Source organism: Argiope bruennichi, chromosome 3, assembly GCF_947563725.1.
Source record: "Argiope bruennichi chromosome 3, qqArgBrue1.1, whole genome shotgun sequence".
NCBI lineage: Eukaryota > Metazoa > Arthropoda > Arachnida > Araneae > Araneidae > Argiope > Argiope bruennichi.
In genome coordinates this window covers 124,497,455-124,521,474 of record NC_079153.1, presented here as the reverse complement: position 1 = coordinate 124,521,474, position 24,020 = coordinate 124,497,455, and the positions used below count along the sequence as shown (strand labels likewise).

At 25.3% G+C, this 24,020-nt stretch overlaps 1 protein-coding gene across 1 annotated transcript; it reads left to right on the top strand.

The window, feature by feature from the left end:
* Positions 1–377: 377 nt before the first annotated feature.
* LOC129963453 (cyclic AMP-dependent transcription factor ATF-6 alpha-like) lies at positions 378–22,250 on the top strand. Its single transcript, XM_056077828.1, has 13 exons — positions 378–552; positions 2,150–2,220; positions 5,675–5,848; positions 9,817–10,123; positions 11,587–11,750; positions 13,002–13,085; positions 13,199–13,306; positions 14,337–14,437; positions 14,526–14,762; positions 16,591–16,746; positions 18,232–18,352; positions 18,883–18,967; positions 21,479–22,250. Exons 1-13 carry the CDS (start codon positions 471–473, stop codon positions 21,712–21,714), a joined length of 1,926 nt encoding a protein of 641 aa, XP_055933803.1. The 5' UTR covers positions 378–470; the 3' UTR covers positions 21,715–22,250.
* Positions 22,251–24,020: the final 1,770 nt, after the last annotated feature.

Genomic DNA, 24,020 nt, shown 5'->3' with positions numbered 1-24,020 from the left:
TTTGTGCGTTTTTTCTATCCTACTGTACTATACAATCACGCATTCGAAGAAAGAAAGAAAAAAAAAAAATACACACACTTGGTGATATTTGCAATGACAACGGTGCTCTCTGTAATCCTTGCTAGCAACTATGAAATCGAAACTTCTCCACAATTTTCCCTCCTCTTCTTTTTTCCTTAATCAATATCCTAGTAATATGTCTTATTGTAGGTTGAAAAGTTTTAATATGAATTATACAACTGAAATTTAAAGCAATGCTGATGTGGAAAAACGTAATAAATTAATTTTATGGCTTTAGAAATTATCAGTAAATCGAAAGGGCTCTTTTAGTCTTCGAATGATGGCAATGACTATTGTGCTTCAGGCAATCGTGGCAGACCATTTAATTTATTTGTTTGGAAATTTTAAATAAAATGTAAACATTTTTATTTGTGTGTGTGTGTACTGAATCTGATGGCATAAAAAAAATAATGACTTCAGATTGTGTCTCAAGTAAAATTGATCCACAGTATTTTGTGGACAATATGTTGACAGATGAGGATTTTCAATTTGGTGTGTTGCCGGTTTTTATTTTGATATTCTATTTTACCGTATAAAGAAATCTAGACTATTCGTTTTTGTTAATCAGTTAAAAAATGATTTGATAATACAATTTTTAATAACATATTAATAGATCTTTTTTTTACAAAGATTTGTAACTATTTTTAAATGTCTGTTACTAGAAAAGTATACCTTTGCACTGAGCTGATTTCTTTTCTCTACAACTGTTTTGATATAATATTAATTTTAAAAAATGAATAAAATAATATTTTAAAAGTTCATCTCTAATTATGACAGTGGATTTACTTTAGAATATGTATGTAATATGCTTCTTATTTGAAAGTAAAAACAAGCTTTTCTTTTAAGTGAAACTGCCCTCACTTATTAAAAATGTCGATACTTTTTCGTATAAAAGTTTGCCATTTCTTTTTGGACTTTTCTCTTTATTTTGTTTCCTAATTTCTGACGCCAGGGGTTTTGCCCAAATGTTTTTAGTTATATTGGATTTAAAGTAACAAGAATTATCTGAAAGTTAAGGCAAACAAAAATGCCTCTAAAAGCAGAACAGTAAACACTATTCTCTAATTATAATTTATTAATTTACTGTTATTTTCATTTACATTTAATCAGTAATACTGTAGATTTCAGTTTGATAGGTATCACATTTATGTAAAAATATTAATTTTAAATAATAAAATAACTGAACTAATTCAAAATGGCAGCATCTAAACAGAGTTATTTAGATATTATGATAACATATTATGATTTTTTATAAATCATTCCCCAGTGGTGTATGATTCTATATGACATATCTTTGTCTCCCATATATTTGTATTCTTTTCCCTATTCTAAAGTATGAGCATTTTGTAGGTAAAACGCACATCAAAACCATTCATTCTAAAGATCTAGATGAAAGAAGGCATTTTGTAGTTTTGAAGAACATGTGTGTGTGTGTAAATGATATTTTAAAATCTCAATTTAATTCTAATTAATTTTCTAATTTTTATCTTAATTTACCCATATTAGCTTAATTTTAAAATGTTCTCTTATTTTCTGATCCAATTACACTTTTTTTTATTTAATTCTACATGAGCTCTGTAAAATTGCTTTAATCAGCACTGTCACATGCTTCAAGTGAAGGGATAAAAATCTGTCAAGCTAAACAAATTTCTATAAAAGATACCTATATTCCCTTACCTAAATCAACATGAGTAAAGAAATGAATCTCATAGTATATAATCACTGGAGAAAAATATTTATTCTTTTTCGCTCTTGTGTTGTGCTGTAGATTGACGTATCACATCTCTTATTGCTTGTACATAAATTATACCTTATGTGCTGGAATAAAGTGAAGTTTAAAATTACAACAATCTTCTCTCTTCAGCCATGAAACTGCTGCAAAAATATTTGTGTGTTTTTACATTTTATATATATATACTTATGACAATTAAAGAACTAATAAAATGCCATATGTTGGATTTTATACCGTTGTGAAACATATTTATTTGTTATAAAAATGCTTTGTGCTGATTTTTTTTGTCTTATGAAATATGATATTTTATTATTAATTGTGTCTTTTCTACTTATTAACTATTTGTTTATTATTTAGAAACGGATGATTTTCTGGATGTACCTTTAGAAGATCAAAATATTTTAGAAAGTTTTAGGAAAGAATTGCAGGTATTAAATTTGAAATTTTCTTTTGTATCTACTTTTTATGCAACACTTGTGATTTGACCAGTTTTTTTTTTTTTTTAATTTTTACTATGCATTTTTTTAAAAATTAGCAGAAGGACAAAGGAGGGTCAAGCCAACATATAAGCTTCAAAAACTGAGCTGTCTTGTCTCATTCAATATATGTTATCACTTTAAATTAAACAAAGAATATTTATTACAAAAATAATCTTTAAATAACAAACAAAATGGACATTTATAAAAGCATAGTTAGTGTATTGCTATATTAAACCTTACACTAGATATATATTTATAAATGTTTAATTTTTTTTAAAATTTCATTGCTGATTTGCCATTATATACTCAGCTCAAATGATTATATTATGATCTAAAAATTAAGGGAGAAAATTATTTGGATGTAAATTTTTTTTAAAAATTAATCAATTTAAATTTTCACTTTCAGCTTATTACTTGAAACTCAATTAAAAAAATAAATCTGAAAGCAAATATATGAAAAACCAAAAAAGTATTAGTTCTCATTCTCTGACCATTTCCAGACGTTGTATATATGAATGCACATACAGAGAATAATCAGTTAAGTCCTTTTAAAGATTAAAAATGGCATCTTGTATATCTAAGGGAGGAATGTGTATTGATATAAAAATGATTATGCAGAATTTATTGAGACAGGTTACAATGGTGAAATAAGAAAGTTATCAAAAATAAGAGAGATCAGCTAAAAAGTCCATTTTAAAATATGTATGCTATACATTAATAAATATGTAGGAAAAAGCTTCATGGAGTTATCTGTAAAATTACCAGAGGTATCTATGATAAAAAATATAAACTTTTTATGACTGAAAAATGTATTTTTAAATTCCCTTCTTGAGTGGATTTTATTGATTTTTTTAGTATAATTTTTTTTTTTTTACTTTTTTGTTGCTTAAATTTCATTTCCCCATTGCTTTACTTGGAAATATTGTAGGATAATACCTGAAAATACTATTACATTAAGGGTGCTGTAACCTGCCACAATAAATTTAGCAGTGTCACTTTCCTATAAGTATAAATTCCCTATCCTTACTTTTTTTTCTCTACAAGTTGGCGGCGTTTTGAATTTAAAAGGTTCAAGAGGACCAATAATCCAGACTATATATAAATGCATTTATATCTAGACAGCATTTTTCTTCATTAATAAGATTAAAAAAATGTCTCTTAAAGTCAAATATCTTATTTTTAAAAATTATTTTTGTATGATTTAGGAACAGTTTATTTTTATCACTGAATCAAAGATATTAAAAATTAAATATATCTATAACAGTAAGTAAAAATTTTTAAATTATGAGTATTTAAACCACATTATTAAGCATAATATATTGATACTAATATCAGTGAATGAAAATAATAATCCTAATTGTGTTTTTAGGTCATATAAAAAATGTGTGCTGTTGCTTGTATCAATATATTTTTCATTTGTTAATTTATTGTATTACAAAAGAGCACTTTTCTGCATATATTTTTTATGGTATTCCTTTTATTGATTATACGTATGTAATGATATCTCTTAGGCAAAAATTGTAGTTAATTTCCTAATTTTTATCTTAATTTAGCCCATATTTTCATGCTAAAATGTTCTCTTATTTTCTGATTCCTATTCTTCCCATTTTTTAAAAAAAATGAATTAATGCTATACATGCTCTACAAAACTGCTGTCTGAACTGAGCAGGTTTACCACATTCTTTTCAAGATACCTATATTTCCTTATCCTAAATCTACACATGTTAAAGAAATCCCTATCAAAATCTCACTGTAAAACCCACTGAAGGAAAAATTTCGCTCTGTAGATTGACGTATATTGTTGCTTCTTCCTTGTTCATGATCCCATGATGAAATTAAATGTAGTTAAAAATTCAAAAGTGTCTTCTATTCAATCATGCAATTTCTAATATATATATATATACACACACATTTTATTTGCTTTTTTTTAACGATTCTTATTGTGTAACTTTTCTTCTTGGCTTATTCCATTAAATTGTTACCTCAATTATTTGTTAGTCTATTGTTGAAAAGAATTTTTTTTGTTAGTTTTTATACCTACTAATATAATTTTACAATATTAATATCCTTTCATTTTGTGACATATCAAAGTTAGAAATTGGAAGTTAACACATATAATTTTTTTATTTTCTATATTTATTTTTTAATTTAGTTTAATATGAAATTTGATGAGTTAGCAGCAATATTTCTGGAAATACAAATTTTTTAGCAAGATCATTTTTTAAAACTTTATTATTTACTGAAAATAAGTTGCTGCTTAGAACAAACTTGAAACATTTCCGATAATTTTATCATGATATTTTTTATTAGAAATTTTTTTCAGTTAGTTTGATATCTTAAAATAGTTCTCTATTTTGATATTAAATAGCAAAGTATATATATATACTTTTGTGACAGATAAATTTAATCTTTGTATCTTAAATCTTGAAACGAGCAATTCCTGTATATATATTTACTTCGTGTATCTCGAAAATGGCAATAAAGATTTGGATGATATTTTATATTTAGATGTTTAGTTTTTAAAGTTTATCTATATAGATATTTTTCCAGTCAAAATGCAATTTTATCTTTCCTCCCCCCCCCCCCCCAAAAAAAAAAAACCTTTTTTTATAACTAACTATTAGAGACCAAGAGATATTGCTTCCAGCCCAGGTAGAACCTAACTTTAAACTAGCCATTCTTTTATATATAAATAAATTTATTTATTTTGTGTATCTCAGAAACAGCTCTAACATTTTTTTTTTTTTTTTTTTATGTATATATATTACATAATATATTACATATGTATACTATTACAGCCTTTTTCTATCTGCTCTCATGCTGACAATGTCGTGTATCGTCATCTCAGACCCAATTTCACCTTGGTAAAACTGAGTGTAAATTTAAAAATATAAGTAATGTTAGATAAACTGTGAAAATGAATTCTGTAATATAGCAGATTGTTTTGAAAACCATGTTAAACTAAATGCTTTTTCATGGGTTTTTTTATTTTACCAGTTGATGTGTTGGTAAGATTGAAAAATATTCATATGTAATCAGCATGTGACTTGCATCTAAATATTTTCTCAGAAAAAAAACACAATTTTATTAAAAAAAAAAAAAAAAAAAAAAAAGACAGAAAGAAAGCAAAAGAAAAATTACCAAGCTCAGCTCGGTCTCTATAGTACTTTCAGTTTATTTTCTCATACTTTGAAAATGTGATAAAGTGTTTTATAATTAAATATTCTTTGCAGATTTAAAAGATAATGAATAATTACTAAAATATGCTAATAGAAATTATCGATTCAAATCTTAATGTTTTCATAGAAAGGCAGAATCTAATCAAACATATTTTTCATGTAGTGTAAAATTAATTAATGCAATGCATATTGAAATTAACTTTCTATACATTTCTGGTTTATAGCTGGAAAATCAGTCAAGACAACTAAATGGTGGTAACACTCAAGGACTTGATTTTGTTGATAATATGGATTTCTGTAATTCAACTATAGATGATATTCTAAAAGACTGTTTCAAAGATGCTGACATAAAAACAGAGCCACTTTCTCCTTGCTCAAATGGAATGACTTCACCCGAGGTATTTTTTTTTTTAATATTAAATCCATGGAGTTTGATATTAGATTTCTGAGCTAGATTCATATTTCACTTTCATTTTAATTTATTTAATCTTAGTAATACCATAGAGTCTCACTAAACTTATGTAAATTAAATGTACTAATTTTGAATAGGTGAAAATGGCTGATAAGGAGGACGAGGGATAAAAAATATAGAACTTTTTGATAGTATTTAATTTGTAAATTATCTTGATATCTCTGCCGTTTGTTTGTTCCTCATTTTTATATCATAGTAAAATAATTGTTTAGAAAAGATAACACAAATAAAATTGGCTGATTTAAAGTTATATTTACTGTCATAGTTGGATAGATTGTCTGGGCCTCCAGCACCACTATTTCCCTCTATTTGCCACAAGTTATTATTATTTATTGGTGATTATTGTGAATACTTTCAGCCTTTTTCAGGAACATTATAGGTGTAAAGATTTATGAATTTTTGCTATAGGTTGCTCACATTTAAGTATCTAAAAATACAATTAATATCTGATAAATTACTGTGCATTAATTCACAACTTTTCTCATTTTTTAAATTTTATTTTTCTTTACTGATTTTATATTTTACACTGTCATAACCATTTAATACAAAATTTATTTGACTTGTGTGTGTATATTTTTATCTAGATCTAGATATCAGAAATATGTGTCTTATAGAGTGACTAATATACCAGAGGAATACAAAGCTAATATACCACTGGGAAAAAAAAGAAAAAATAATATAAATTTAGATTATTATTAAAGGAATCGATTATATCCTCAAAATGTAATGCCCTATAATGGTGATAAAGCAAGCAGAGAAAAGATCAGTGCTTTTTATGCAATACTAGACTTAAACAAATGCAATGCATTGCATTTATGGACCAGAATAAGTACAAAATTGCCATTATATTTGCTGGTATTAAAAATAAAATGCCATCAAGCTTTTTTTTTTCCCCATAAGTTTGTTGAATCATTTTTTGGCAGACTACTGTTAAAGAGATCTAAACTAGAATACTGGCTTAATATTTATCATCATTTTGATCTTGGAATGATCCTTACTGAAAAAGTAAATCTCCTTGTTCTAATGAGAACATACTCCATCTAGAGGATGCAAACCCTGTGAAAACTCCAAACTAAGTATTAACAAAATTTACATCTGTGATGCTTATATATTATTTGAATATAAAATTTTAAAATTCAAAACTGCCTGCCAGAAATTAATCATATATAAAAAATATAAATCTATATAAATTATTTTTATTGCAATACTTTTTTTATACATCTAAGGCTATTATTTAATAATTGAATCTACATAATAAACTTATTTTATTACTAACAAAGTCAATTGCTACTATTTTGCAATTACTTTAATAGTTTGTTATGAATCTGAAAATTTAATATCACATCAAAGTTACTTTATGTCTTTTATTTTTTTGTTTATTTATCTTGTATTTTTTCAAGCTTGCTGTAATTCAAATAATGTACACAAAAATAGATGTAATTACCGATGATTATAAAAGGTAAACCTTAAGAGTTTGTAGATAAAAAAATGAGCATGTAATCTGAAAGTTTGCTGATTCTAATACAAAGCATAAGATTGTTTCAACAAGTATAGAGATTTATTGTATGGACACTTAAGTGACTATAACACCCTAGAAATAGTGAAATAGATATCCATTTACTATCAGCCTGCCTGTTGAAAATTATGACTACTTACTAAACTTTTCAGTTTATGGTTTTTAATTAATTCATGACAAATGCCAATTCATTTAAAACAGAATATAAGAATGAGATTCTATAGAAGTTGTTTTACATTGTAGCTTTATTATAATAATATAAGCACCAGTAAATGAACGAATGACTAAAATTAAAAGAATGTGACTTGAGATCTTTGTCAAGAGCAAGGACTCAGGGTTCCTAAGCAATGATTTTTTCCCACTTTGAAGGGTCAAATACATATATAAGGATTGATCCTATTGATAATTATAATGAATTGCTGAAATTGGAGGGGAAGGGATTCTGTATATTCAAAGTAATATTATTTATTCACATCATAAAGGATGGTAAATTAGATTTTTCATATTGGTGTCCCTACTCCCCTGTCAGTAATTGCTGTTTTATATTAAAGATCAAATTTTCCAAATTAGTGGAAAACCCTTTTGAATTCTTAAATAATAAAATTAAAGCTGCTTTAGAATTTTGCATTTATCTGTAAATTTTGACTTTGTCTCAACGAAAGAATGAATAAACAAATTTCTTATAAAGAAGACATATGACGCATAAACTTTGGGAAAATTGGAAGAAAACAGTCTAGTTCAATGTTTTATTTTATATCTTTAAAACATTGCACATTAGAAACTCACATTTTCTCCTAGAAAATTAGCTTTCTTTTGTCTTATTGTATACAAATTTGTTTGTTGCACTATTTATTTGAGGAATTAATAAATAAGGGTAACATTTTTAGAGAAAAAGTGAGTTGTTAGTCACCTAGCATGCAAAATTGCTGTTATGATACTTGTCTAATTACAATATTTTGGGTGTCTAAGTAATATAAAGAAACTAGAGCACATATTATTCATATTTTAATTTCTATTTTGTATACCAACTTCAAGTGTTAAGATGAGTAAAATTTCAACATTTTAAAGCTCCCAGTAATATTTTTTTCAAGAGAAAATATACAAGAAGTTGAGTTTCAGTTTGTAAAACATAGCATAAATATATTCAGTAAGAATTTCATATTAAAATATTAATAGTTTTTAAAATAATCTGTGAGCAATACCAATAAAACACATTTTGAGATTTAAAACGTTATTTTACTGTCATTTATCTGTTTCATATGTTGGTTCTTCTTTTTTGAATCACGTCACCCTCCCCCCTCTTCTCTCTTCCTGTTTAATTCTTCTCCAACTCCAGTGTTTACATTGAACAAGTGATACAGTTTTCCTCATAACTTTTTTTGTTATGGAAATTTTTATAATCGTATGGTTTTAAATTGTTCAGAAAAGGCTAAAGGACAGTATATATTTTTTCATTTCTTTTTCTTTTCTTTTTTTTTTTTTTTTTTAGGATTTAACAGTTGTATGTCTCTTTAATAATGTTAGTGAAATAAATAATGATAATAAAAAGCTCAACATCAAATATTTATCAATACCATTATGGATTCATGCGCAATAAAGTTACCTGGTATCTGTACTAATTAATCAGATGGAAATAATTAGTAAGAGAATTTCTGATAAATGGTTTTATGGACAAAGTGTGAAGACTAGAAACAACCATGAGAGGAAATAAATATGGTAAAATTAGAAACAACCATGCAGAATATTTATTGCCCCCCCCAAAGATAATAAAGAAATAATAAGTTGAAAATTCTGTTCTTAATCTATTTCACTTTCCTTTGTGTCACTAAAAATCATCACTGATTACTCTTGCCATTTTCTTGCAACAAATTCATAATTGTAAATTTAGCATTAAAGCATTTGTGTTTGTTATAAAAATATTGTGTGAATAATATTACATGTTAAAATTTTGCATTCAGAAAAAATTCCATTTTGGAAAATTGCAAAAATACACAATATCTTTGTTCAAGTGAAAATAAAAATTAGAATAAAGATATTTCCATGAATTTAATATGTGTATTGTAATCTGTATTTGTAATATTTTATTGTGAATAAAAAAAAATCCCTTTTTTTAAAAAATATATTTTATGAATTATTTTATTTTTAGCCATTTGTAAGCAAATTAGCTTTTTAACTGTCTGTTAATTACTCATTTTATTTTTAATATTCAAATTATTAATGATAAAGTCTTATATGTATCAATTCATTACATAAATTTATATATTTCTTACTCAGATAAAGTAATTGACTGTGTGTTTTAAATTTGTAATTAACTTTTTGAAGGTTATATCATAAGTAGCATTTTATTATAAATAACTTTTCTTTTTCCCTTTCTTTAGAGTGACACATCTGTTATAAATATTCCTGATGAAGACTCAAATAGTGGAATCAATCTAGTGTTGTCTGAAACTCCTCCTCAAACACCACCTGGACTTCTTGAACAAGTGCCGAACTCTCCACCTAATGGTTCTTGCACTCCTATTGTTGTTTCATTGAGTGCTGTACCTACTTTGACTTATGTTGTACCTCCTACCAAAAAACTTTCTGTGATCAATCCAGTTAAACCTAGAGTGAGCATACAACCGAAGCCCACTAGCAATAATCCAAATAATACAACTTCTACTTTAAGGTCAAATTCAAATGCAGGTGAGATTGAATGATGAAAAATAAAAGTATTATCAATTATAAAATGTATTGTTCATTATCTTTCATTTCTATTGATAACTTATTTTAAAATTTAACTAATTATTTTTCAAAGGTTCAAAATTATTGTTTTAATTTATTTCAATATTTTTATTTTAAATGCTATAATAATTTCTAAAGGGTTATGCTGGATAAAATTTAACATTTCTAAACTTTTTATTGTTTGGCTTGTTAAAATATTTAAAAAATCTTGATTACAGCAAATCTTTTATTATTGGCTTGTGCAATTAAACCATTGAGCTATTAATCTAATTTCCAGAATAATTTGTGATAATTTGTAGTATAGAAATTTAAAAAGTAGTGAAAGTATTTTGAATCATAATATTAAACCTTTTTATATTTTTCTACAAACAAAAATTGAAAATGATGTAAAATTTTTGAGTATTATAAACATATTTATAAACTATTTGTCATTATGATAAATTTTATCATCCTCCCTTAATAATATGAGGGTAAGAATAGTCTTTATAAATATCAAGGATAATTTATAAATATATTTTTATGATCTTATTACTAATAACTGTTCCAGTTACTATTAATTATTTAAGGGACTTCTTTTATTATTACTTTTATAACTATCTCATTTTAATTGTGCTTCTTGAAATATTCTTTGATATTAACGGAATTCTTATTTTTCACTTTTAATCAGTTGCAGGCAGGATTTGCATCTGGAAATTTTGTTCTCAGCTTTTATTTCTGTACAAAACTTCTGTTTAGAATATTCTCAATATTTACTTGCAGAAATCTGTTTGTATGTTTATAAACTGAAAATAAAATTGTAATGTTATTCCCCCCCCCCCCTCAAAATCTGCACTAATTTGGAATATCAACTATAATATTTGCTGTTGAAAACAGTTTCTTCTATTTTGTATATATTGCTTTGCTATATAATTACAATGCACATTAATGTTAATTTCAACTGTATTTGAACTTTTTTTTATTTGATGCTTAAGTCAGGAAGATAGTTTACTTCAGACAATAAATATGAATATAGCATAAATAACAATATGAAGCATTGTGATGATTTATATACTATATACCTCTGAATTGAAATAGTGAAACAATTTTTAATGTAAAATAGAAATGATTAAGGACAAAAAGAGAAAGTTATTTATCTTGAATGAATAATTGAAAAAGATGCTAAATTTGAACTCTTTTAAATATAATAATAAAATTATTATTTTGCCCCTTGATCACAACTTTACTTAAATGGGGAATTATGAATTATTTCATTATTTCAAGTGAAAATATATATTGGTACAGTTCTGTTCAGTTGTATGCATGAAAGGAAATTATTTTGTTGTATTTGGAAGACAGTTTTGTATCATGGTTTGTCTTAAATTGCATATTTTGAATTTTTTATATATAATTTGCACAAATAATCAGAATTAACCTTTATTTTTTAGGTCACTCATTCAGCTCTGATCAACTAGTTAAATTACCCAATGGAATTTTTCGAGTCAAGGAACCCATTCCAAGCATTTTAAAGCCTACAGCACAAACTAGGACTGCTAAATCTGCAAATTTTACAAATGGAAAAAATGGAATGAAGAAATCTGATTTAATTGAGGTGCATTGTTAATGCTTTCTTACTTATAAATTTAGATTTTCTTCTTTTTTTTATTTTATAAGTTGTAGGTTAATACTCAAGTGAGATTATAAAGATTTCATTGACAATTTGTACTTCTGTCAGTTTTTTTTTTTTTTTTTTTCATTAATACTGATCTAAAATAGCTGATAAGCTTAATTTGACTTTAAACTTTCTGTTAAATTTCTCTAAATGAATATATTTATAAATTTATTTTGTGTTTCATTAATTAATGCATTTTTTTTAAATGTGTGTCTGGAATCGTCTCCCATCCCCCTCCCACCTTCCCCGGAAAGAGATACTACACCATCCCTACCTCAGCTAAAAAAAAAAAAAGTTTAATAGTCCAAAATGTTCTCTGAACCTGTAGATTATTTATAAATTTGGCGCACTTATTTTCATTGAAGTATGCTTTAAAGATTTGTATAGTCAATTTTTGTAAATAAAATGAAGTGTATTAAATTATTTTTAAATTTTTGTCAGGTTATTGTAATATACTTGTAATATTTATAATGAATTATTTGATTTGTCAGCAATAAATATGTTTGTCTCTATTTTCTCATTTTATTACTTTTAGAGATTAAGAGAATAGGAATATTGATGTTGTATTAGTTTTTATTTTTAATGAATAATTCTGTTTATTCCTAAAGTTTGAATTTGATTACCTTTATATGTATTTATTTTTTTATTCAAATTTTTCTAAGATATAAATAATTACATCTTAGAAACAGTTAATTAAAATTATTTTTTAACGGCAAATTCTTGAAAAATTTTCTGTGATAATTTTCCATTTCCCCACCCCCACCCCCCTCTCTTGTACATATTGTTATTGAATTTCCCAAAATGTTCTCTCCCTTTTTTTCATGTGTAAAGTATGAAATATTTTTGTAAGATAAGATGATTGTAAGGAATCTAATTCTTAAAAATATCATAGATATTTAACATGGATTGGTGTAATAATCTCTTTAAAAAAACTTATGTGAAAACTATTTTATGGGTTAATATTAAAAGAAATCAGATAAAGTATGTTTCTTTAAAAACATTCTATATGTTTAAAGTTTAATTCAGTATTGGTGTATTTAGGTACATGTTTAAACTTCAAGAATTATTCGCATATTTAATTCAAAAAATTGTTCACTATATATTCATAATTAAAGTTTTTTAGCTCATAGATTATCTATATTATTTTTTTACTGTTGTAAATTAACATTGTGCTTGATTTATTAATTTCAGGTATGCACAGCTGCTTTAAAAAGGCAAGAAAGGATAATTAAAAACAGAGAATCTGCTTCTTTATCTCGAAAAAGGAAAAGAGAAGTAAGTAGAATGAAAGAGATTGATCTAGAGTTATTGTTTTAAAATTTTTATGTTTCTTATTTTATGTATTAAAAATCCTTTCTTATCTTCCGATTTTCTCTACTTAAATTTAGTATGTACAAAAAATAGAAGAAGAGTTAAATCAAGTTGCAGCTGAAAATGCCAGTCTTAAAGAAGAAAACTGTCGTTTAAAAAATAGAATTATTGATCTTGAAAATGAGGTAAATATTCTGTTAATTTTTACTCTAAAAAAGTTGTTTAACCTTTACTGGTGCTATAGCCACAAATAAAAGATATTATTTTTTTAAATTTTCCAAATAGGAAACTTTCTACTTTGAAACCCAAAAAAGTTTCTGAAAAAAATGTCATTTTGTTTTTTTTAAGAACAAATTATATGGCTTCTTTTATGTGGTTAAATTTTTATTGCAAAGTATCATAATTTATCAATCTAATTTTGAATTTTTTTTTTTTTTTTTTTTGAATAAGACTATAATTCTAATAAAATCAATTGATCACATTCCTCTAAAATCTTTGAGATATTAATTCATTTCTGAGTGAACCCTTTAATTGGCTGGCCGTATATGGGAACATTACCCGCTTAGCAACATATTCCTGTGTGTGGAAAGTGTAATTTTATGTAAAATACATGCTCAACATGTAAAACACAACGTCATTTCTTTATGGATAATACAAATAAGCATTGCTACTTGCTTCAAGCAATTTCATTTAAAATTATGAAGCATTTATATTTTTATAATTCCTTGTTTGATGTAAATTTTTATTTAAATGTATATTTATGTTTTGCTTATTAATTTGATAATTTTATTTTTTCAGTTGGTAATTCTATTAAATTTGAATTATATTTTATTTTACCTAGATTAAATTTTATATATCTTGTACAAAGCTATTTTAAAGTGTTTTTTTTTAATGTTTTAAGCCATTTAAATTGCTTTGAATGAGTATTATCCCCAAAAGAGATCCCTTACTCTCTCTGCCTATAAAGTATAGTTATTATTATTTTTTAAATTTATGTTTAGATTGCCAACTCTGCATAAATTTTAAAATGCAATTATAAAGAAATGGAACTTGATATCGAAACATCTGCGGAATAATTGTTGAAACTCCTGAAAGATGGGTTGAATGTTGATTAAATCTTAACTTTAAATACTTAATTATATTCTTCAGGTATTATTTATTTTGTAATGAATTTTCTAAAGAATGGATTATTTATATATGTTAATCTATAATCAGGTTACAAAGTTGAAAGCAGCATTCACATCTAAAGGGATGAAAAAAACTGTTTGCTTAATGGTTGCTGTATGTATGCTGACTTTTAATTTTGCATCTTTTGGGTAAGTGCTTAAAAAAAAATCCAGCCATTAAAATATTTAGGAAATGTCCATTGCTGACTTCTCTTAATGCTGTATTAATTATTTTTAGATCAATATTCGATAAAGTTAGCTTGAAACCAATGAAAACTGATACAGAAAATCATCGAGTTGGGCGTATTTTATTGTGGAATGAAGAAAATAGTTCCCGGGAAGTAAATTCTTCATCACCATTACTTCATAACAACTTTTTGAAAGAGGAAGATGATACATCATTAATTGCATCTTGGAATAAGTATTATAATACTTCAACTTGCCAACAGTTCATAAACAAATCTGAATCCTTAAGGTAAATGAAATTTCTTTTTTGTTTATAATATGAATTTCATTCTTTGAGCTAGATTCTTATATTTTATAAACTTTAGTAATTGTGGCAAGATTCATAATCACTCTTTAAAGATGTATAATTGAAAAAAATATTATTCAATGTTTCTTTGAAAAAAGTAAGATTTTCCCCATTAAGTTATAATGGAAAAAATCTGTCCTTTTCACAGTTCAGTTCCTCATGATATTACTGTTCTGTTATATATGTGAATCTCATCTAAAAACTTATTATAGAATTAAGTCTACCGATATTGCTGTCCAAAATTTTGAGCAACATTCTTGCATCACAAATACCCATTGATAAGAACATTTTTCCAGCACAAAGGGTTTTTCTAGAATTCAGATCTGTGATAGACATTTCCAGATGTCTCTTCAAAATAACGATTTTTCAAAATTGTTAATATTAAAACATGTCCCTTGTAATGTTCGTAGTTATTTATATTGCTCACTTTAGGTTTAATAAAATTACTAATAATTAAATAAGAATCTTGAATGTCCACATGAATAAATAATTCCTTAACAGAAAATATAAAATGATTTTTAATCTTATGAGTTTTATTCTTTTAAATTAAATAATCATTTTGTAACCCTGCTTCTTCCATCATCATGTCCATTAATATATGGATTCTTATTCTTAAATTGATTTTTCAACAAGCAGCAAAGTTTATGTATTTGTTACTCTTCTTTAAGAGTTTGTAAGTAAGGACTTGAGGTTCCATGTCTTGCATTTGTGAACATTTTTTTTTTCTTAATAATTGTAGAAAAGTAAGTTACAGGTACTTAATTGCTAATTATTTCTAAATTACATTGGTGTACTTAGAATTAATGTCAAATACCCCTCCCCCCCCCCCAAAAAAAAGGTTTAAAAGATATGGCCACATAAATGTTAACGATGCCATTTTTATTTCTTTTTTTAGCATGATATGTATTTTATTCATACATGTATCAAAGTGGTAGAATTTTTAAAGAAATTAAATGTTACTGCCATTGTAATGAAAAAAGAAAAAAAATTCTGGTTCAATCTATTCCAATTTTTCCTCTTTTTTTTCTGCTTAGTTTGTGTTTCTTGTTTTTATAACTTTTCTCCAATATTTGCTGAGAAAAAGCATATATATTAAATTTGTGAACTGCTTTTGTTTTTGTATGTTAACTTAAATCATTTATAAATGCTGATATTGCAATTATATTATTTCTATATATCATTTAAACATATTTTCTGTGCTTTAATATTTAATAATTTTTAAATGTAAGTTATTTTTACTATGTCATGATTATTAAAATAAGAGACAACCCAACTTATTGGGATTTTGATTTTTTTTTTTTTTTTTTTTTTTTTTGTATCCCTGCTGATTTTGTTGTAACATTGTCCATATTGTTAAAGAAAATTTTAATAAATATTTTAATTATTTATCATATAAATCAAATTTCTTATGTATTCTTTTTATTGTTGTGATCATAAAGTATTTGCCTGCCGTGACTTGCAATACAGAATACTGCAAATTATCAAAAAGTATTTTTGACTCCATATTGCATTTAAATGTAAACTCATTGATCTTTTTGTGCTTTGCTTCTAATTTGCTTTCTGCTGTCATTGAGGTACTTACTTTGCATGTGCCATGTAGCATTGATGAGTGTATCATATAAAAGTGTTTTTAATAAGAATAAAATATTAAAGTCCTTTTGATAAAGTAAATAAAATTAATTTGATCTCTTTTGTCAGAATAGACTTTTCAATCAACCACTTTTTTTTCCTATTTATGCATAATATACAAGATGAACTTCTTTTTCAACAGGTTGGAAAATGATCTATTAGGCTGGGTAAAGCGTGTAGAAAAAAAGCAAAAACAGAAAGATTCAAAATTAAATAAAAATTCAGTGAAAACTGTTGTTCCACCTTTCCCGAAGCTTCAACAGTTGGGTTTAAAAAGAGGCATAAGAGAAGATATATGGTATGCTATTTATTTTTCAGAATGTATTGAATTGAGGAATAATTTATATGCATTTTCCAGATTAATTTTCTTTTTTCAAATATTCTAGCCATTTGACAATGAAGTTGGTTCGATTTCATTATTATTATTATTTTAATCTTCAAGCACAAAAACTACTGATGTACATAAAAAAAGAACTATGTACATCAAAACATAGCTCTTTCTCCATTTACAGCACAAATTTCACTAATAGCTTGAAAGGTCTTAACATCTTAATTAAGTGGAGGGAAAGCAAATAATATAAAAAGTATTTGCAATGAATTATCAAAACTGCACATAAATCAAAACTGTAAAATTAATAAATGAGAACTCTCTATCTTGTAGAGCAGCGGTTCTTAACCTATGGGTCACGACCCAAAATTGGGTCACGAAGCATATTTCTTGGGTCGCGCTGAGTCGAACCAAAAAAGTTAGTAATACACCTAATTTCAGACATTTTAGAAATGACGACTTGAATAAATATCAACAATCGAAAATGAATGTGATTAACAAGATCAAAAAATATCAGCTGATTAAAAAGCGAGAGAATTGGAAGAGAGCGAGGAATTTGTTAATATTAATCAATTTCAAGAACTATTAATAGAAATACAAAGTGACCAAGCACTTCGATACAATTTCTACAAAAACACTGAATCTTTATGTGCTTTCTGGTTAAAATTAAAAACCGAAAAGCCAATAATTGTTAAAGAAGCCCTAAAAGTATTATTGCCCTTTTCAACAACATATATGTGTGAGGCTGGTTTTTCGGCTCCGAGTGTAATCAAAAACAATTACCGGAACAAGTTAAATCCTGAAATAGATATAAGGTGCTCCTTGACAAGCATTCAACCGAGATTTTGAAGATCTTTCAAAGTGTATTCAAGCACAAGGTTCTCATTAAAACTGTATGACTTGCATTTAAAATTTAAAAGACTTAACATATGTATTGATATTTCTTTTTTTTTTTTTAGGAATAAGTTAAAATGTCGATTATTTTCAAAAAGTTATAAATATATTTTAATTTGGTCAATAAAAATTATTAAAAACACTTGATTATTAATTAAATTTTCCTTGGATCGAAAAGTACTTTTGTTTATCTTTATTAATAAAAAAATAAATAAAAAATTTGTAAGTTAAAAAAAATCATCATCGTAGGATTGAAGATTTTTTAAAAATACGATCTAAAATAAAGCAATGAAAAAATTTTGACTTTTTTTTGGGTCGCGACATGAACATATTTCTCAAATTTGGGTAGCGGCTTAAAAAGGTTAAGAACCACTGTTGTAGAGCATTAAATTCTCATTTAAATATTGTAAAATATTGCCATTGCATTTTATTTCTCTGTGCATTTTTACATTTAGAAGAAATGAAAAATGTTCATAAATTATTGCTCAGTTTAGTATAAATTACTTTCTATTTTGCATTTTCATTAATTGTACTTATTTATTCATTTTTTATTATTAAAAGGGCAAAAAAGAAAAATCGAAATGAAATTCTAATTTATCAAACGCCAAGAAAAGATTATGAAGATTTCTTTGATGCAATACATAGACGAGACGATTCATTTTATTTTATATCATTTTCAGGGGTAAGTATAATCTTTAAAAATGTTTATTTGTATTAAAAGTTGTGATTTCTTTTGAAGTGATGTTATCTACCACTTTCATTAAATAATATTATCACTATAAATAATTAAACAAATTTTAATTCTATTAGAAAATTGCTTCTTACACTATTTTATTTACAATTTTAATTCTCAGTAAAATATGCAGAAAATAATATCTTGCAAAATTATTAGTTCAATTTGAACTATGTTTTGCAATTATTATTTTGATTCTTAAACTGGAAACAGAATTCATAATTTCTTTTTGAAACTGTGTAAAATATAAGAAATTTTGTTTCATTATTGGCACTGTTTTTTATTTTGCAAAATATTTAATTTCCTATAATTAAATCAGAGAACATATTTCTTTAATTTTAATGATCATCCTGATTTTTTATTATTATTATTATTAACTCCTAAGTTTAAAAAACTTATCAAATAATGCCCCAATCGATAAGAGGCTGAATATTTGGTGTGTATTTTCTCTACAATTTTGTGTTTATTTGATTTTATAGGATCATTTGTTGCTTCCTGCTATTGCTCATAATCAGACTCTTCGTCCACGAATGTCATTTGTGATGCCAGCAATGATTTTAAATGGTAAAGATTATTATGATTTATGTTCTCTAGTAAATGTTATTTTTTATTAAGATATTTCATATCTGAAATGTAAAAGTAAAATAAAAGATTTGATGAATAAGAAATTATACCATTAGCATTATAATTTTGTTCATATGTTAAATAAGAGGATAGTAAATTGCTTCTTTACCAGTCATCTTTTTATAGAACAATCCTTCCCATCTTAAAATTTCATTTTTTATGATGGAAAGAAAACATTTTTTTAAATATGAATTATCATTTATATTAATACAAAATCATCTTGTACATTTATGTATACAAAAAAAATCTACAAACAGTCAAAATTTCTGTATTTTGAATGTTTGAATTCTCTTGGCTGTTATATTCATATGAAAATAATTATAATGATTTGAAAAATCATACTGACAAATAGTTAATTTAGTTTTAATTTGCTGACAAATTTTATGAACCCAGAATTAATGGCTAGTTTGGTGACCAGTTGGTTTCACTGGAGATATTACTTATATTTAATTTCAGTTAGATTACTTAGATATAATTCCGTGTCCATGATTCTGTTTGGTGACCAGTTGGTTTCACTGGAGATATTACTTATATTTAATTTCAGTTAGATTACTTAGATATAATTCCGTGTCCATGATTCTGTCAAATTGCTAGAAAGTCAAACCATGTTATTTTGATTATCTTACATTTGGTCTACTTATTGTGTGCACTGAGTTTTCTAATAGAGCCCAGTTTTGGATATCATAGCATTGTTAAAAATGTAAATGTGCTGTTCTCTTATCTCCTGTAATTCTATGTATTGTAATTCTCTCTTCTTTTTTTTTTTTTTTTTTAAATTTTTTTGTAAACTGAACATATATTATACAGAATCCTTTTTTTAACTTTCAAATAATGGAAGAAAATCGGATGATTGAATAATTGATTAAAGAATGGAAATGATTTAGGCTTCATTCACAATAATGAAGATATTTTTGGGAAAAAAATATGTTTCAAAGTTAATTAAATCGACACTAAAGGATTTTACAACAACAAAATTGGCATAATTGAAAAGATAATTTTTTGGACTTTAAAATGATATGAAAATCATTTTTTGGGTGTGAATATTTTTGTAATTTATTTTTTAAAAAAACTGCAAAATTTAGATTAATTTTTAATTAATTAAAATTTGGATTAATTTTTTAAAAAAAATTGCTCTGCTGTGCAAATTTCTATGCTCTTAAGTATATCTGTGCCAAATTTAGTAACTCTAGGTTAATTAGTCTGGCTTATAGAGCTTCAACACACATTCATCTTTATTATTATTTGAGATATGAGAGCCTTTAAAAATTATTTTTGCACATGTCAGTGCATTGATATATCTTGATTGCTGCTGAATTTAAAACAAGGCTTGCTTTTGAAGGTAGGCTTTTTAGAGCTGTGAATTATGTATGATTTCTTTCAAGTTAATTATTATATTCAATCCCAAGTAATTTTTTTTAATTTTCTTTGCTGTTCTGAGTATTAAAAATAAATAAATAAAGCTGCTTCAAACAACAAGGTATGTCTAATGTTTTGCTTACATTCAATTCATTTAACTTTATTAAGTAAAATGATAAAAATTTATTGAACATTTATAGTGTTCTTGCACTGCTGCTTTGGTTATGCCACTGAAATACTTAATATAAATTTTTGGCTAGCTTGTGAGTTGTTACATTTTTTTTTTTTCAATATAATTTTATTAAGGTACTGTTTTGTGTATGGTATCTTTTTCCTGAATATCACTTGTTACAGCAAAATTACATCTCTGAGTTTAAGGAAATTTAATTTCTATAATTTATTTAATCAAAAATTTGAAATCAATTATTTGATTTTTAACAAAAATTGCGCAATATTATTTTAAAATTACACGGAGAATCTCAGAAGACTTCATATAAAACTTTTTTTTTTTCTTCTGCCATAGTGGGAACTGTGTTTCAGTCATTAATTTTATTTATTTTTATTTTTAATTTTTTATCATTAATTTTATTTTTTCAATTATTTATTTTTTCAATTTTTATATTATATAACACATATTTTTTAAAAGACATATGCGTTGTGATCTTTTTATTTTAGGCCTTTGAAATCAGTTCTTAAAATATGTTGATTTCTTGTGGGATTATAAGAGAATGTAAAATTTGTGGCTTATTTAAACTGATCTTCCAAAATTAGATTTTTACTTAACTCAAGAGTTTAAATAAAGTGACAACTAGAGTTGATTTAGATTTTCCTTTGTCTTTCTAGGGGATTAATGCTGTTATAATGTATTGGATCATGAAAACATAATTAATATTACAAACTTGTATATGATTCTTGGATAAATAAATTTAATAATTCATTTTTAAGTCTGAATTTATTAATATTGTACCAATAATTATGTAATTTCTTATTAAATGCTCTCCTTGAATTGAATTCAGATTTTCATTAGGTTGAATATTTGGAAACAATTATTGATAATTTTTTTTCAATTAAAATATTTCCTTATATAATTTTCAGATTCAGTGGATGAAGCTGATGACCACATAAGTATGATGCAAATTGATTGTGAAGTAATGGATACAAAATTGGTTCACATTAAAGAATCTGTTATACCCTCGCATTTACGTCAGAAGCATAACAACTCTTCAAAAGCTAATTCAAAAAATTATACAAAATATTCTGTCAATAGAAATTCCAAAAGAATTCATGATTCAACTGTAAAGTTACCTGATAAACCTTCAGAAAATGGTTGATTCATTTATATTTTAAAATGCTTGGTAAAAAATTTGCATTCCATCATGAAATGTGATGTTTTTTCATCTGATCTTCATTGACTAGCCACATTTGGAGATTCATTAATTGTTTTTATAAGTGATCATCAGTATTCGTTTGATATTCTGTGTGCTTGACCACTTTTGAACTCTTGTTGTCCTTGTTATTTTGAATTTTCTGAGAGAAAAATTAAATATTTCATCTTGAGGTTTTATGAGAGATATTGCAGCTGGCATGCATGAAATATAATGATAAAAGTGTCAGTTTTTAATCACTTATACTAATGTTTTACATTTTACTATGTAGAAATGATTAAAGATGGATTTCTTTCTCTAATTTGAATGTAAAATATAAGCATTTGCTTAGTATGAATCAACTAATGCAATTGTCTGGCACAATAAATATAATTTGTATATTTTCAGTGTTTTTGAATGAAGCAATAATTGAGTATTGTATATGAGCTTCTGTACAATTTTTCGGTGCTTAGTATTATTTCTGTCAGACAATTAAGAAAATATTTTTCAGTGCAAAACATTTATTGTTTTTTTTTTTTTTTTTTTTTTTTGTTCAAATGCAACATTATAATCTACAAAATTTTGATATGACATTTGGAAAAAATACAGTATCATACATGTACATAAGTTGTACTTGAATTTTTTCTTTATTTATATTTTTAACACTCCTTTTAGATTAAAGAAAATATTCTGGAATGTTCTGTATTGTTTATATAAGAGTGTGACAGTTTTTAATTTTTCCCCCATTTGTTAATTTGATGCAACAGATGCACTCTTATTTATTCCAGTTTTCTTTTATTTCAATAATCAAATTGATTTCTTCATAAGGATTTTTTTTCTGTTACAGGATTTTTTTTTTTTTTTTAATTTGTAGAATTGTGTAAGGAATTATTCTGAAATTCTCAAGTCATTTATGGAGATTGAACTTTTTGACACATATTGATCAATGTGTCCATTTATATGATTGTAGAAATTATACTTACTTTCATGCTATAAATTGGTAAGATTTCATAAATGGTGAGGTTGTATGATAGTTAGAGAAAGAGTTGAAACTTTTTACTTCTCATATTCAGGTATTATTGTTTCATTATTCTTCCTTCAATGTGAGAGACATTTGAGGATAGAATAAAATTCTTAGCAATCAAAAATCAAATATTTGACAATAAACAATTGAAAGCCTTTATTTGTATCCATAAGATATGGTACAATTTGATCTTAATTATGATGAGATAAAAGTATTTTTAGGGTTTAAATTTCATTAAAAATGCTCATATTTAATGTGTGTGTGTATATATATATATATATATATATATATATATATATATATATATAATGATATGACATTGTTACATGTATATTTCATTTTTCAGTATATATATTAAACAATTTTCTGCATGTTTTGTATGCAAGTGATTTAATTCTACTTGTCAACAAAGAATGTCATGAATTTACATGCATTCGTTTGACTTAGAACCAGAACAAACAAAATGTAAGCCTATGACAGAAATTATAATTTTTACCGAGCTACTTCATTGAGGTCAAAATACATATTTCGATTCTCAATTTGCTTTCATGATATACATATGTATTTATTATTGTTTTTCTCCTTGTGATTGTGTTAATCAAAATATACTTGTTGAACAAATCTGTGAATATTATTATTTCTTCAAAAACATATTTAGTATGGGTTGATTAAAAATAACAGTTATTTATTAGAAATAATCTGCATTCCTTATATTTAGTGTAGTAATAAAGGATTGTTATTGTTTATTTTTCCTATATTTTTTGTGATTAAGATGCTAAATCATCATTTGACTTGTAAATAAGTATGCAGAATCATTCTTTCTAGTTCACATATGTTATCTGCACAAAACGAAGCAATATCAGAACTTTAATTTTTTATTATTTTTTTTTATTATTATTATTATTTAAATTGAATAGAAATCTATGATCTTATTTTGAAACCACCTAATTTTAAATGTTATTTTTGAAAGGGACTTTTCATAAATTTTAAATTTCTTTTTGTGGCTTAATGATTGAAATGAAGATGATAGTTCTGTAATATTTAAGGTATAAAGTAAAATTCTATCATCCCCCACTGATATCTTTTATTCTTGTCCCCAGTTTAATATTAAAAATAAATGACTGTTATTATAATTTATTAATGAATATATATTCTTTTAAAATTTTATATTTTCCCATCTTATCCTTTTTCCCTGTGAATATACTTCTAAGCTACTGAAAGTATTAAACAAAAGCTCATATAAATTCCA